At 45.5% G+C, this 17,209-nt stretch overlaps 1 protein-coding gene across 6 annotated transcripts in view; it reads right to left on the bottom strand.

The window, feature by feature from the left end:
• Positions 1 to 17,209, bottom strand: part of INF2 (inverted formin 2) — a gene marked incomplete at its 3' end in the record, with an annotated part of 43,161 nt that overhangs the window by 17,036 nt on the left and 8,916 nt on the right. For 4 of the 6 annotated variants that reach the window (XM_083862702.1, XM_083862704.1, XM_083862700.1 and 1 more), the window contains exons 2-8: positions 7,015 to 7,423; positions 5,550 to 5,665; positions 4,848 to 5,007; positions 3,819 to 3,852; positions 2,655 to 2,796; positions 2,410 to 2,551; positions 1,016 to 1,909 (exon numbers count right to left, since the gene is read on the bottom strand). In XM_083862702.1, coding sequence (XP_083718828.1) covers positions 1,016 to 1,909; positions 2,410 to 2,551; positions 2,655 to 2,796; positions 3,819 to 3,852; positions 4,848 to 5,007; positions 5,550 to 5,665; positions 7,015 to 7,408 — 1,882 coding nt within the window. In that variant the 5' untranslated portion in view covers positions 7,409 to 7,423. Of the gene's footprint in view, positions 1 to 1,015; positions 1,910 to 2,409; positions 2,552 to 2,654; positions 2,797 to 3,814; positions 3,853 to 4,847; positions 5,008 to 5,549; positions 5,666 to 7,014; positions 7,424 to 8,935; positions 9,010 to 17,209 lie in introns of those variants that run through there. The other 2 variants (XM_083862701.1, XM_083862705.1) reach the window with 2 other exon arrangements.

Consider the following 17,209-nt stretch of genomic DNA (forward strand, 5'->3'; position numbering starts at 1 on the left):
CATTATTGAGGAGGGGCAAGTGCCACAGGTGGGATCCAAAGGCCCTGGTAAGGGGAGGCAGCACTGGGAATACAGGGGCTGTACAGCCCCATCCCTCCCTGTAAAACTGTGTTTTCCTCCATGGTGGGCAAACTACATCAGCAGGACAAGGATCTCAGACATTTCATTTCTATGCCCTGGTTGATATTATTTTTGCTTCCTTGTGTCCTAACAGAGGGACTGGGCACAATTTGGTCATTTTCTGACTACGTCCTTCTCCATTTTTCATTTTATATTCAAGTCTCCCTTTATAATGCTAGCTACAGGACTGCTTGAATTTATTTCTACTGCAATTTCATATATCTTAAAAAAAATCATCACCCTAACATGCCTGTAGAAGCCTCTACTGAAATAATCCCAACATTTTACTGCTCTTGTGATTGAAGACATGCCTTATTTAGATTTCACCTCTGCCTACTTTCATGCAGTGGATGCCTTCCTTACTTGTCTAGGACAAAGCTGACACAGCTTGTACCAGCTTCTTCTCACATTTCATGCTCCACTTTGAATCCACTAGTAGAGGGAAATGTAACCCAAAAATCAAGAGATATGTGATGTGATCCTCACATGCACTCTTACTCATGACTTTAATATACCCAGATACAAGCACAGATGAGCTGGGTAATAGAAGTTTGAGGAACTCAGATCAGAGCCTGATCTAAGGCATGTCATGGTGAATTAGGAAAATATTCCCATCCCTTTCTCTTCAAAGTATTTTACTTCAAAGTATTTTAGTTATAAACAAGCTATTCCAAAGTACTAATTCAGTTGGAATAGTTACTATTACATTAGTAGTTTCATGTTACTTTTATATCAGCTCTATAGGTCAAAAGTAAAGGAAAGCAGGGAAGTTCTGTATCTAAACAGAGTAACTACATCTGACAAACTTTAAGATAGTATTTCTTCCCCTGGAAATCAAAAGCAGCAGTGTAAAGCACCCCTAAAGCAGCAGTGGCTTTATGCCAGAAGCACCCACCTCTCACCACATTGGAGGGCAGCTTCTGCCAGTTCAGCTTCTTCATTCTCAGTGTTGGTGTCTTCACTGTCTTGCGGGGAGGCCTGCTAAAGCCCAGGGAGCAGCTGAACTGGGAGGCCACTACAGCTTCTATGTGATCTCCTGTCATGCCAGGGAGGAGGGGAGGAGGGGGAGGGATGCCCCCCATGCCAGGCAATGGGGGTGGAGGGGGAGGGATGCCCCCCATGCCAGGCAATGGGGGTGGAGGGGGTGGGATACCAACCATGCCAGGCAATGGGGGTGGAGGGGGAGGAATGCCACCCATGCCAGGCAATGGAGGTGGAGGGGGTGGAATTCCACTCATGCCAGGCAATGGAGGTGGAGGAGGAGGGATACCAACCATGCCGGGCAATGGAGGTGGAGGAGGAGGGATGCCCCCCATGCCAGGCAATGGTGGAGGAGGTGGAGGAGGAGGAGGGGGAATGCCCCCCATGCCAGGCAATGGGGGTGGAGGTGGAGGGATGCCAGGGAGTGGAGGGGCTGGAGGTGTATTTGTCATGGGGGATGTGGGGTTCACGGCTGCTGTGCCAGAGGGTAGAGGTGGTGGGGCTGGAGGCGCTGGGTTGGGAGCAGTGTTGGAGGGAGGGTTAGATTTCTCTGGCAGAGCACAGCAGGCTGTGAACTGGCAGGATGAGATCTTTTCATTGGTCAGCGGCCCTGAGGATGTCACTGGTGGCCTGGTGGGGTTTGATGATCCCACTGGACACCGAGCTGCACGTGCACACGGCTCTGGTTCGCCCTGGACGCCTCCAGCTGCGCTCCCAGACAGGCGGTTTTCAGCTCGCTTGTGCTTGTTTGGATGTTTTTTGATAGACAGCAGCCTCTCAATGACTTCTTCAACTGTGTTCCCTTGGACTAGAGAAACGAGTCAGGGTCAGGGAAGGGAATGAGGCCCACAAGCTGGGTCATGCTATTCATCCCTCACCAAGCAGCAAATCTGGAGCCATGGAGAGCCCATTTCCTGGTGTCGCTTTACACTACCACTCTTTTGGCTTCTAGGAAATTTTCTTCCCATGTGCCCAGTCCACAAACACTTTTGAGCAAACCTGCCAGCAAGACAGGCCAGCACCAGTGGCAGGATGCCAGTGAGGATAGATTCCTACTGACTTCCATGAGCCAAAGCTCAGGGATTAACCATTAAAACAAGACTGGAAATCCGAAGCCCACTGCTAAATGCGGCCACCCACATGGATGAAGCTTCACTTGACCTCATACAGAAGTTGTAGCTTTGTCCCAACCTCTGTTCAGCTCTTACCAAGTCCCACAGATTATTTCCTGCACATTGGGGAAAGATTTATATGGGACAAAGGAAAACAGGAGGAGAATGCAAGGCTGGATGGATATGTCATTCTTACCGTCATTGGCGAGTAAAAGGGCTCTGTTCACTACGGCATCCAAGGACTCCCACAGCAGGAGGCTGGAGTGATGAGATGGTTCCAAGTGCAGCAGGCTCTGAAGGATGGACAGCAGCTGGACAGAGACTGGAGAGCGGCTCACCTGGAAGACAGAGCAGCTTCTGTCACAGCAAGGCTGGCTCAAGAGCAAAGTGGATTAATTTTGCCACTGTGTGGCCTCGCACCCCATGTAAGGGGAAACTTACTTTATTGAAGAGGGATGAAAAGACCTCATGATGATCATTCATGTTTATCCCATCACATATCCTTAATAATTCCTCATCATCCTCAATTTTGAACTCCTCAAATGTGTCACACTGGATAAGCAGATCCTCCTCCTCGATGTCTCTGCAATATTACAGCATTCGTTTTCATTGGTGAGCCCTTCACTAATTTTCAGCTGACTGTTTTTGTTAAATGGCTTTTATCTCTTTGCCTCTCAGACTCAGCCAGTTGGTGTTAAAAGTACGAAACTCTGCCTTATTTATAAAGGATGAGATGCCATCAGTGCATCCTTTCTTGAACTGAATGTACCTCTTCCTACAATCAACACATACAAAGGAATGGGACTTCTCATAGCATAACCTGGCCCTGTATAGGCTTGCTGTGGAATTCTCCTTGGAGCTGTAACAACAGAGTGGCATTCTGATCTTTTTGAAACCAGGCTGCCACCTTTATTTTTTTAAAGTCAAGACTAATTAAAAATATTCCAGTGATGTTTCTATTTGAAAAATCTCCTCTGTTATTCAAAACTGGATTAAAAAAACACAGACACTCTAAAGCTGACTTTTTCAGCCCTCTCAAGACCACTCTGTTAGAATTTTACAGTTGCTGCTCTATTAAAAGATCATCTCTTCCCTAATTTTTATGGTGTTGGATGAAGCAACTCCAGTTACATGGATAACTGCGACTCACATAAACTGCATTCTAGAATTTATCACAGATGTTCCTAATAGAATATAATTTTTAACTTACATTCAGATATGCATTAGTAAATTGTTCTAGCTGGATGCTTCTGGGACCAACAGCAGCAGTGAAGTGGTTTTGAACACAGTGAGCTGCTCAGTGAGCCCACAGCATTGCTTCAGATTCAGTCTGAAACAGCCTCAATGAGGACATTGCTCCATCTGTGCCCAGAGCCTCTGTGCATGCCATCTGTGCCAACAGCTGTCCCCGTGACACTGTGGTTGGCAAGAGCATCTTAACACTGGCCAAATGCCTCTAGCTCCCATGGAATGGGTGCATACAAGCATGGTCCACTCCACCCAGGCACACTGTACTTCACGCTACAGAAGGTTGGATAAGTATGAAGTTTCCACAGCTACTTCACTCTCAATCTCATTTAAAAAATATTAAGTAGAGATCCTTACCTTAGCTTGTCTAAAACATCCAACAGCTGAAGCCCTGGCAGGTGAAAAAAATACATATAGTTGCATTATGACCCACTTGGTACTTATTTGGTATGATCTTTATATATGTTATGCTCATAAATACTTTTTGTAGAGAGAAAAAGTAGTGGAAATATCTTCAAATGTATCTATCAAAGTGAGCAGAGTCAATCTGGTAAATGATGAGACACTGCAGCACCTGTGTGAGCCACTGCACAATCCCCCTGAGGTTACAGAGGGACACAGGCAGTTTTGGGGCATGAGTGACCTCAGTACAAATTAGATATCTAAAATCAGTCTGATACTGATTTTACTGATACAAGGTCAAATGTTCCTTGATGTCCATGGAGAGAAATGGAGCCCAGGCTCACCAACTCAGATGCATTCAGTATGTGAGGTGAATCCCAACAAAGGTACCTGGGAGCCTCAGATTCTAGCAGTTGGAAAGAACCTCTGAACCATAGGACAGCCTCTGTGGCTCGACTGATAAGACACAGAGTGAAGAAACTTTATCAACTCTTACAAGTAGTTGCAGTAAATGTGGGCACATAAGATGGTTGGTTATAGAAATGTTCTGAAGAAATTCAAGTGATTCCAGAAAAGATCAAAGCTATGGGAAAGCAGCCAAGTTAAAACAATCTGTTGACAGAAAGGCTGTTGAGAATAAAGGTCAAAAGAAAGAAGAAAATTAATATTTGCAGTTTTGCTCCCCAGCCTCCTCAGGCACCTTATCACAGAATCACAGGGTTGGAAGAGACCTCCAAGATCATCGACTCCAACCCAGCCCTAACACCTCAATTAAACCATGGCACTGAGTGCCACATTCAGTCTTTAAACACATCCAGGGATGGTGACTCCACCACCTCCTTGGGTAAGCCACTCTAGAACTTTATCACTCTTTCTGTAAAAAACTTTTTCCTAATATCCAATATCTAATAAAGATACATCTGAAAAAAAAACGCCATTTGGTAACTGACTTTCTCCAGGGAAAGGTGTGACAAACATCCTTACCTATGAACTCATTTCTGATTTGTGTCCTTGTTCTGAGCTCCTCTTTCCCCAGGATGATGGCATTGATAGCACTCAGCAGTGTCACCATGTACGGCACGTTGTCTGTGTTGGAGAGCTCGTTCATTATGATGCTGAATCGATACTGCTGGTTCTTCACACTCTGTTGGTAACACAACTGATATTATGATCAAGAATGGTCTATTTAGGCATAAATGCCCAGGACTGTAGTGCAGGGCAGGTGGAATTAGCATCTGAAATCCTCAGTTTATCCCACTGTGCACGAGGACAGGAGGACACAGGTAAAAGCAGAGCTCCTCCACTGTGGAGCAGGGGCTGGTTGGCAGACAAAGCCATTGAAAACACCTCTTGGATCCCTTTGTGCTTTCTGGTAACTGATGCATGTACCTGAGCTTGTGGGAGTGAAACCTGTGGATGTGGTGACATTTATTGTGCTTGTGGTGCACTTGCTGCCAGAAAGCACCTTGTGGCTGGCAGTCAGCTGTCCACACAAGTCACAGAACAGCACCACAGACCTACGCTGACCACAAAAAACTTCCTACAGCTTTCACTTTATAAACCCTTACTTCTCTTACCAAAACAATGCAAAGTAAGCCTTATTCCCACCCTTTTCTGTGGTATATGGATCATCTGTCTGCATGGATCAAAGCTGAGGCATTCTTCCTGCTGCAACCAAACACTTGCCTTGTAATGGTCCAAAGCATCCAGAGCCAAAGAGTGGCCATCTGATGAGTAAATGCACAGCGCAGCCAGGAGCTCAAATATTTGCTTTTTGACCATGACATTAGTTGTGTCAAGTGCTGTAGGAAAAAACAGAACAAAACAAAGTAGAATTTATAATGATGTTTATGTTCTAAATAGTGTTTTCTGCTACATGGATTATGAGCAGTAGTAGAAAAGAGACTGGAGAGGACCCATTACGATAGATGATGGGAAGAGAAATATTTTAATTTACAGAAATATTTTAATTTGATATCCCATCCCAATTGCATTATGCAATGGTAACTTCTAATGGGAACAGTAAATGCTACAGGTATCCCATTGGCATTTTGGTGTGGCTTGTAGTTATTCATTTTTTCTATGTCCCAGTGACAAGCTTCATCAGCCAAGATTTTTCAGCACTCACAAAATTTATTTCCCAGTTTCACGTATGAGTATTCTCTAGAACAGCAGTTGAACAATTTTCTTTGATTAATGACTCTTATTTTTAGTGCAGAAAAGCTCAATATGCATATGAGTTAGAGCAATTGTTCCAATGGGTCCCCATGCATTCCCTTTTTGCACTACTCTTTCTCTATGAGCCCTGAGAGCTAGGAGGGAGTGTGTTAGGCTGTCTTTTTTTTTTTCCTATATTGGAGCACAAAGCAGCTCCAACATTGAAAAGTCCAGGATACCCCCTTGTTTTCACAGTACAAAAATTCCAGGTCCATATTTTATATAGGCTAAGAAAACACAGGGTGAAGAGGAAGGAAGGGGACTTCAAAACTGAAGAGGGAGGCAAGTCAGCCTTTAGACTAAATGCACTTTAAAAAGCTATTAATAAAGGTTTCTGGGTACAGCTGTGATCTCTGTGGAGCAGCACAGAAGTTACCCTTCCAGGATAACAGAAGTTATCCTTCCTTCCACCACTAAGTGCTGTACAGTAAGTTCTACAAGATGCCCCAATGACTTTCAAAGCTAAAGACCAGCCAAGTGAATGGCAGGAGAATATAAGTGCTGTTACCCACCATCTTCCAGGAGGAGCAGAGTGAGCAGCACAGAGAGCAGGCTCTCTTGAGTCCAAACATGCCACTTTCCCTCCTCTTTACAAGCTACAAGACTCCAAGCCCTTTCAGTTCCTCTCCTCTGTCCTTGGAACTCTCAAAGACTGAATAGGAAATGTCTGCTGACAACCAAAGGGTTGAAGATTTCTTATGCCTGTATACAGATAAGGCTGGGTTTACCCCCGGCTTCTCAGTAAACTACAACATTTGTGTGGAAATAGCACTGGGTGGCAAAGGCAAGGTGATTTCATAGCATTTTTATTTTAATGAAGAAAACAATCTCATTAATCAGTGACCAACCATTTCCAAATAGCATGGTGCGGGGCAGGAGGATAAGCAACAGGAAAGTGCCACATGATGGATGAAGCAGGAAGATGCCTTCTCACCTTGGAAGAGTTTCCTGACGTAGCCCTCGTTGCTCACAATGTACTCTATGCCCTTGTGGGAGTTCATGACGGCTCGCACACAGTTAATGCAGGTCAGCTGGAGCAAGGCATCGGATATCCTGGCCACCCCTCGCCCAGACAGCCTGTCCAGGGCCTCCAGGAGGAGATCCAGCCCAGACAGCTCCAGGAACTGAACCATCCAGGCATCGTCGCTGTTTTCCAGCCTCTTCTTCAGCCCAGAGTAGTTCACCACAGAGGGCATTTGCAGGAGACGGATGCACAGCTCTGGTTCTGCATTTTCCAGGTTGGCCTCTGACTGGTCAGTCTCCTGGGGTCCGAGTTTCTCTTTCAGGGCAGCCCACTTCTTGTGGGCACCTTCCTTTTTGATTGACATTGTGAATGGTTTGTTCTGAAAGAAAAAAAAAAGACAAAGTGAGAAGTTTGGACTAAAAACTATCCAGTAGCCCTGCTTTTTGTCCAGAAATTGGGATGTAAAGCTCGACTACAGCAGGTCCCAGCTCTCCAGCACGTAGGGCACACACTGCAACCAGTCCTCTGTTGAAGAAACTCAATATATCCCCACCTTAACCACACACATTACATTCAGGCTCTGAAGACTCTGTGGAGAGACTTTTAGCACATCCAAGCTGGCAAATACAGTTTTAAAAGTAGTCAATTTACACCAGTCAATTGCCACTACCTATTTTCACACAGTGAAAGGATAAGGTTGGAAGCAGCATTATCAGCTCTGAACTCCTAATGCCCATTAAACCACTTCAAAATCTCACTGTGCTGTAGAGGCTGTGCAGTTTCTAAGCATTTGTAATGGGATGGAGAAATAATTTTGAGCATATCCTGCTCATAAGAGCATCTGATTACTCTGTTCCTTTTCCGCTTTTGTTTCTTTTGACTGATGTTGAGGTTAATTTTATAGCACTCACTTAATCCCTTCCTGTCTGCTGTAATAGCAAATATGTTTGTACACATGGTGTTTATGCCTGATAATATGAGAGCCTGACAGGCTGTGAGTGCAGGTACAGCAGGAGGCTTGCTATGAAAACAGCAGAGCACCTTTTTGGAGATGGGGAGCAATGAGGTGTCCCCCTGGGGAACATGGCCTGTCCCAGGCCATCAGCAACAAGGAAGGCCAGGAACTGATTCAGCACAGAGAAACTGCAAAGCCAAGTGTAACTCTTGCTGCCAGATTTCATGGTTTTAGGCAGGATTATTATTTTTCAGACTCACAGGGATCAAGTCATACAATGCAGGTCCTTTTCAAAGCTGCATGTAACCATTCTGGCAACTGAGATTATCTCAGCTGGTCAGAGCACAGTGCTAATAATGCCAAGGTTGTAGATCTGATCCCCATATGGGCTGTTCACTTAGGAGTTGGATTTGATGATCCTTGGGGGTCCCTTCCAACTCAGAATATTCTGTGAATCTGTGATTCTGTTTTAAATCTGAATTGCTCCCATAGGTGACAGTTTGCCCCACAAAAATTGATGCTACCTCCCTGTCCTGCCACACCACCAGTACCTCTGTTCCCCTGGGCTGCTGAGCCTGCAAAGAGCTCAAAATAACTTGGGGCCAGTTGGCCCAAAAACTCAGCACTTAGGGGATGGAAGGGATTATGGGAGACTCTTATTTTCCCTTCTCAGTTCAAGCACAAGGCTTTCTAGCCCAGCAGTGACTAGAGAAAATGCTTGAAAAATCTAAACAAAGTAATCACTGGAAGATTTATCCTCCAGAACACCAAGATAAAGGATGGACCCTTTACACTGGTTGGAAAAAAATCTCATTTTAAAGCTGGCCTTGGGATTTTTTTCTGAGGACTGTGCCATTGAGAAAGGTCCTGGCTCCTTTTCCACAGCAGAGCTGCATGGCTTCTGTTTTACCCAAAGAGTAATTATGGCAATCTCACCTTGGCAAATACACAGCCAGAAGATTTCCTCAGTGATTAGTGATAGGCATGATATTATAGGTTTAAACATGCCTCTTGGAAAGATGGAAAGTGTGATGAGGTAGGACACTTGAAAAATTTCCCAGAGAAAATGTGATGGTGGGACTTTTTGGCAACTCACAGCATCAAAGTCTGCACTGAGAGGTCAGAGGGGTGGAAGAGTTAGCAGGATATGGTGACAGAAAATTCATTTAAAGAGCTCTGGAGAAACCCTCTTGCAGAGTTTTCTTTTGCTTCAGTGGGAAAGAAGCTGGCCAAGCACCCAGTTGCTCCCTGTTCTGTTAGCTGAAAAGATGATGGTCACGATCCAAAAACATGAAGTGGCAAATACACCATCTGAGAACACACTGTACAGCTGAAAAGTGATAAAAAGGACCATAAAAAACCCAACCCAACCAATCCCCAAACAAACCTCCCTGCCAAAGCACAGGCTTGAGTTTCCAAGATTTGTCATCACTCCCTGCAGCCCAGAGCCCTTACTCACTCTTGGTAAAATTCCTTTGGGGATTAGTCAACCCCAGTCCCTCCCCTGTACTCAAGCCCAGGAATTTGGTTTAGCCTTAATGCAAAGGTGAAGAGAAATCCTTCCACACTGGAGGGAGAGAAGCAAAAGTTTCCTGCCCCAGGTTCACAGCCCTGGGGATGGGGCAGCATCCTACACCTCTCACCAGTTATGGTGACTGGAAATCTACAGTTGTGGGGCTGCAGAGGTCCACCTGCAGTCAAATTCTCCTCCAGGCTGTGCATGGAGCCCGGCCATCCCTTTGCACCTCTGGGCCAGGCTGGACCTTCAGAGCAGGGCAGTACTGAGGACCATCTGACCTGGGTGCTGGTCAACACATGGGGCTGCACAAGTGGCTGCCAACTGCAAGCTCCCCTTCTCTTGTGTGATTTCTTTTTATACTCAGCAAATCACTTTTTTAATTTGAACACGACTAAACATTTCTTATCCAGCCAGGTAACAAAGCAGGCTGACTTTGTGCTCCCAGATGTATGAATGTCTCATTGCATTGTATTTGCATTACATCCTCTCAGCTACAGCAAGTCAGAGAAACTACAACAGAATTATTGACCTCAGGCTTAGCTGATTCCTGAAAATTAAGCTCCACCAGTGCAACAGGAGACAGGAAATACCGAGAGAGCATCCTGTTTACAAGCAGATTTGTTCTGAATTATCCTTCCCTCCCACCTGCTCTGCACAGATGTGAAGAGATGAGAAACAGAACCGGGCAGCACCTCTCCAAACAGTCCTGGCTTTTGTTTTTTTATGCTCTAAAATTAACAAGCTGGATTGATTAAATATTCTTCTCCACAGAGAGTACACTCTTTTTGTGGGAAAGGATAAAGGTAACTAATGTATCTAATTGTAAAAAGGGAATAAAATAAACAGGAGCTGTACTATATAAATGGAAAGGAAATGAATATGGAGGAGATGGCAATACGACTCTGCAGATGGTGTGATAAATCTGTTTACAAACACAGATATGAGTGATATATTGTGAATGCAACATCTTTCCATATTTTTCCATGAGGAAAAGTGTTGCAAAGATGTTCAGATACATCCTTAAAGGGCTGCTGGTTTTGCCTTTTATCTCTGACCACGGAAGCTTGTTAGCAGGTAAATGATGTCAGCAGAGTGAGACAGACAAGGATTGAAATGCAACACACCTGGCTGGCTCACAGAGGCTATTTAGACTATGCTGGCTGAAGGAAGGGAAGTGCCCAGACAAAACCAGACAGGACAGCTGAATACACCTCACCTCTTGCCAGCAGAAGGTCATAGGGAGCTTTGCTTTTTGTTTCCCAGGGCAGAGAGGGGGCTGTGATGGTGGAAGCAGTGTCTCCAGACCCTGACCATGCCTGCAGCACCCACGCTCTGCCTCCCCAGCTGCCTGCTCAGCACTGGGGCTGGTGCTGCTCCCTTGGGCACAGCCTGACAGAGTGTCTGTCCTTGCTGCTGTGGGGGCACTCACAGCCACAACAAAGAATCACAGAATAGTTTAGGTTAAATTAAAAACCTTTAAGATCATCGAGTCCAACCATTAACCCAGCACTGCCAAGCCCACCTCTAAACCAGGTCCCCAAGTGCCACATCTACATGTCTTAAATGCAATCCTCTCCTCATCTTCTCACCCTGAGAGGCTGGATAGCCCTGATGGGGAATCACAGAATGCTGAGGGATTAGAATGGACCCTAAAAATCATCTAGTCCCTTTCCTGCTACCATGGCAGGGACATCTCCCACCAGACCAGGTTGCTCAATCCATCCAGCCTGGCCTGGATTGTGGCACCCACAACCTCCCTGGGCAACCTGTGACAGTGTCTAACTACCCTCCGAGTAAAAAATGTCCCTCTCTTTCAATCTGTACCCATTACTCCTGGTCCTGTCACTACAGTTCCTGATGGAAAGTCTCTCCCTGGCTTCCCTGTTAGCCCCCTTGAGATACTGAAAGGTTGCTATAAGGCCTAATGCAGCATCAATGTAAAAGTACTCTTAATTTTAGGAGATTCCTTTGGCAAACATAAAGGTATCCTTTGTGTTCTTGCATGTGGCAACAGCATTATCACAATTCATGGTGTGAACTCCTTGGATCACTGGATTTGCAAAGTTATAATGTTCCCTGCATCCATCCAACTTGGTCTGTAAAATTTCCTCCTCCTTTCTTTCTAAAATCAGGTGCTTCCCAGATTCAGTTTTCTGTGCCTCTCTGTCCTTCAAGTCCACTCCTAGGGAGATGACATCTGTGGGAGATAAATCAGGGCACATCAATACTTCCTCCATCCTGTGAAGCTGTGGAAAGCAGAGCTGCACAGCACAGCTTTCAGTCTAAATTATGACATGCCTCCAGGATGACACGGATCACAGCAAGGACTGGGGAGGACATGTAAAAAGAGATTTCTCAGGGCAGCTAAGTATAATTGAGTGAAAACAAAAGGGAGAAAAACTGCAAAGGTCAAAACTACTCTGATTTTTTGGGGAGCAGACCCGCTGCCTATGCAGAAGAACAGGACTTTGGGGCTGCTGTGTGTAAGGGGGAACAGCAGCTCCTTGCTGCCCTTTGAAGAATTCTGGGAGCATCCCAATCCCACACACTGCCCTCACAGCTCTCTGCTCCCCTCCACAAGGCTGCCAGGGTGAGAAAAGCTCCTTTATGCTGTTCAGTCCCCCCTCCCTTCCATGGCTGTTCCTGGCACTCAGGAGCCTGTTCTGCCTGGCTGAGTGCTAATGACAGGTTTCGCTTCTGGGTAGTTCCAGTTTTCCCTCTGCTGCTGGGAAGATGCCAAGCCTTTGTATTTTGCAACATGTCAGACTACTCAGTCCCAAAAAGAAACAACATCCTGGCTTTGTGCTTTCCAAAATCACTTCTGGAAGTGTGATGTGTTTCCTCCACCTCTCCTTTTGCTTTCATTTGTGCTGTTGTTTTCCTATGCAGTGTTGGGAGAGCTCACCTACATAAAGGCCAACAAACCATCCTCCTACGAACCAAGATGAGCTGGGGGAAACCACAAATCTCTATTTTAGACACCAGGCTGATCCCTTGGTGTGGGCCCATTAGTGTCTGTAGGAACCAGCAGCATTCTCAGTCTCCCAGGGCAGCTGAGGATAAGGGCATGGTGGGGAATTCAGGCAAGCAAACCAAAGGCACAACAGACCTTGCCCCAGCATGTAAACCAGGTGCTGCTCCATCCTTCTGTTCCCATGGCCAGTAGCCTCAGCAGTCTTTAGATCTACACATTCTGTAGATCACCTCCATCAGAGGCCAGAATGTGTGATTTATGATCAAAAAATGAAGAGATTTTGGAATGAGTGCCCACTCTTGCTCTTCAGTACTGAAGAAGTTCATGAGGTCTCTGGCACACTGTGCTTTGCTTTGGCACAGCCTACAGGAGCTCTCACAACACAGCCCAGGTCAGCAGAGGCCTCAGCAGTGCTGCAAACCATTATGAGAATATTTTTTCTTTAGGAAATCAGGGAGCATGGACACACACCCTGCTGCAGCTGGTGGGTAGGAACTGTGCCATCCACACTCTGACTGAGCCTGGCACAGGGCTGGCACTGCCTTCTGCTGGGAGCAAATCCCCAGAAAAGGACTTCATGCATAGACAAAGAGTGGCCATATTGGTATAAATTTGTATGTATTTTGCCAGTATAGCTTATTCTTTCACAAATAAAGGAAAAACGTGTTCTGATTCAGCCTCATTCACCACCATCAGAATGCTGTGTGCCAGCACAGCTTTTCTCTCTTGGGCAAATACAAGCTATGGCATTGTGTGATGTCTCACAAAATGGGTAAATGTGTCCACTCAATATGTGTTGGTAGCAGTGGAGTTACCAGCTTTAACCCCACCAGTAAGAATAAAAGAAATAAAATAAAATCACTGGTGCCTTCTTCCTCAGTAAATTAACAAACTTCTCACTCAGCTGCTACAGGACCACAAACAAATCAAGCTCAAGTGAGATGCTCAAGGACGTTTATGTAAGGATCTTCAGTGGCCTCTAAACCCTTATTTATATGAGAGGTTCCACAAGCTTAGCTTCAAATGGGTTTGAAACCACTCTTTGCTACTATAAGTGTGAAGACACTCAATAATCACTTCCCTTAATGTGGTGAGCCAGGTTTAAACCAGACTGGTGCAGCTGTCAGATTTTGTTTTCATGGTGGGTGTGAACCCTGGACACCCTCACCTACTACCACAGTGGATTCCACACTGGAGGGATGTGAGGTGAAGGTGGGTCTGGAAACTTCCCTGCTCCAGTGCCCATACTCAGGCAGAGGCAGCAGCTCCATCTGGCAGCAATTCCAGCACCATTCAGCATTTTGGGATGCAATTTATTATTATTATTTGGGGTCATGTGAGGAGCAGAAACTGTTACCCAGCAACATGGACAGTGCAGTGGTAACTTTCTAAGACTCCTGGCTTCTGCTCTGTGAGAAGCTGTCATACAAGCAGATACAAGAGCCAAAAGCCTTTTATTGACTTTTTTTTGTTGTTGTTGATGATGTTTTTAAAAACCTCCCCAGGATGCCAAGAGGACATAGGAAACTGTCAGAGGGAAGAATTCCTCCTCAGAGCTGAAGCCAAATTATTCCCTTGTCTCTCCCACATGGAAGGATACTTCTTAACCAATTGTGTGAGCCCTCCCTTCCCCAGCCAGCTCCTTTTCTCCTCTCCACTAAGCAAGCTTCAGCCAACATAGTGTAAATCCCCAAAAGAGTGTGTCTGCAATTCACACACTCTAAGAAAGTCCAACAGGATGTCAGTGTCTGATAGTATGCAAATACCACTCTTCGGAAAGGTGCAAGGAAATGACTTTACTGTAGCCTCCAGGGAAGGCATTTGCATGTCATTTGTCATCCTTCTCATTCACCCTGTGCTGGTGGCTGGGAGGGTGTCACTGTGTCACTTCCCCATGAGCTGGGAAGGTGGGAGCCTTGTCCCCCACTCCATGTCTGCCTGCCAGTATGAAAAAGCACTCCTGGCACGGGGTGACTCAAAGCAGGGAAATGACCAAAGCAGGGTGATGATCTGGCAAAGGAAAGGAAAAACAATGAGAAGGGAAAAAGAGGATGCAGGCTGGTCAGGGTTGTGGGATGGAGAGCATGGGTGTGGGTGGGGACAGCCCCTTGCATCTTGCATAAGCTGTGCTGGGTTTTGCAGCTTTGTGGAACCAGAGCTTTAAACAGTGCAAGATCTCAGGGGTCTTTGCAATGCTGGAAGAATCAGGACAGCTTAAAATATTGAGGATTTGTAACCCAAGGCTGCCCATCCTGGGAGAGAAGCCACATAGCAAAGGCTGGGAGCTCAGGCAGTGTCCTCTGAGCAGGGGCTCATTGACAAGAATTCTGCTCTCATCAGGCACCACTAAGGTCCTGCTGAGCTTCAGTCCAGCCCAGCTTTTATGGGCTGAGCAGGCTCTGAAAGCATTAAAAGCTCTTTCAAAGAGAACACATCTCTGTGCCTTTCTGGTTGACATTTCATGAGCAAACTAGTTTGTGAGCCACAGCTGCAAAATGCATCCACTCAGCCTCTTGGGAGGTGTTAACTGAAACCCAGCCATTATTAAATTGTGAATATTTCAGTGTTTCACATGGCCCATTTCAGCATAGGCCTCCTGCCTGGCTCAGGGGTAGCAGGTAGGCTTCAAATGTTTATTTCTTACTCTTTGAGGTTCCACCCTGAACTGAACCTCTCAGATCAAAGGTGGAACCCACATCAAGAGTCTTCCTGCCTTAGGTGGGAAACTTAACCCTTGTGTACATGAGCACGACTCCACCAGCATTAGAAATACACTGATCTATCTGTCCTTGGTCCAAATTCAGTTGGCCTTTAAGAGACCAAACTGTCCACATGCTTTCTAAATAAAACACTTTCACCATAACAATGTAATGTCCAGGGAAATGACTCTGCATAATTCCCCATCCTGCCATAGGAAACACTCCGGGGGTGTGTCCATACAATCCAAGACTATTGTTAATTCAGGATGGGTTTTACAACAGCAAATGAATGTCCCTTTACATTGCACGCACTGCTGAAGTGTAATCCCCAAGTCCTCAAAAGATTAGTTGTTAATCTGGTTCTTGGGAACAAGACCAGGTTCACAGCAGCTTTTATGGGAAAAAAAATAAAATTTAAGAGGAAAAAAAACCCCTGCAAAGAAAGAATTGTGATGGTGCAAATTCCTACCCTTGAAAACCATGGAAGCAATGTAAAAGGTTATCAATCAGGTCCCATCAGGTTTCATCTGAAGCCTGAATCTGAGAAATTACAGAAATGTTTCTCCTTTTAAAAAGGTTCCATCATTTCTGATATGACAAAAAACCCACCCAACAAACCCCACAAAAAACCCTCAAAAAACCCAAAAGCAAAAAAGCAGAAGCAGAGAAATTGGGCTGAAAAGCAGGAAAACCATCTCTCAGGCTGGTCTGTTCCTCTGTAGTTCATCTCCTCATGGGCATGAACTTTCAAGTTGCTCAGAGACAGGGCTAAATAGTTTTCCCCCAGCAAATCAGCCCAATTTTACCCCAATTTTCTAGCAGATGATTTGGTGTTCCTCTGAATAATAACTACTCCAAATTCAAACAGATTACATCAATAACTAAGAGTTTCGTTCCATGTTACGTAAAGTATAACTGAGACCCTCTACTTTTTGAGTATCACTCTGCTGCCTCTGAATCACAGTGCAATGACTTCACTGCCCACATGGCTGGTCCACAAAATTCAGGAATCCAATTAAACAGACATAAATACTACCCATTTGCCTTTAGGAATTAGATTATTCCTAATTACAGCAATCAGTGTCTTCTTGCTGCTTTACATTTCTGTGACAAATTTATTCCCATGCCAGTGTCTTTTCAGGAAGTCATGTCAAGGGTTTTGGAAAGGGAACACCCAGCTCATTTTGGGCTGACAGAGAGACCTGTGCCAGCCAGAGGTCTGCTGCAATGGCTCTTTCTAGGTGATCCTGCCTAAAATGCCTCATATCACTTCCTTCTAAATCACTAAACATCAGCACAGAGAGATATTCAGATCTCTCTGCATCTCTGTGATGGGTTTTGTTGGGTACTCTGGTACCTATGTGGCCAGTGGTAACAAGTACGTCTACAGGGGAAAAATTAGGACAATAAACTTGGATAATTCAATTTCTCTGTTCATCTGAGGACTGAACTCCGAGTTAAGTATGCAGAAGGACCAGTGTCAAACCAAGAGCTGAAATGGCTCTGAAGGGGAATTAGGCATGGGTGAAGACATACAAATTTAGGGGGACAGTCAAATCTTCCCCCTGCCCACAAGGCATCTGGCCTTTGCAACACAACCTTATGCATTGAGGGCAGCAGGAGATGTCAGAAGAGCTACTGGGGTGAACTAACTATGACCTTCCCAGGTACTGGGAGAGCACAGCCAGTTTGCTCCCTCATGGGGAGCAGAGACATCTGAGCATCCTCAGGAAACCACAGGAGCAAGACAAGAACTGCAGAGCTGACTGCTGCTGGCTCTTACTGAATTTCTCTACTCTCCTTGAAGACTGACATCCCTCCAGCTCTCTCCTCACAGAGCAGCTCTCCGATTGCTTTGCAGCTGAATGCACTCGCTTTAGAGGATGCTAAAAGGAGAAGCAAAAAGCTTTCTGAAGTAGTCTTTATCTGATGAATACTTCAGATAACAAAAATAAAGGACTCTGATGCTGCCAGTAGCATATTTCTGGGAACTTTGTATCTAATGGGGTTGATCTGCT

The sequence above is a fragment of the Zosterops lateralis genome (assembly GCF_965231275.1).
Source record: "Zosterops lateralis genome assembly, chromosome: 6".
NCBI lineage: Eukaryota > Metazoa > Chordata > Aves > Passeriformes > Zosteropidae > Zosterops > Zosterops lateralis.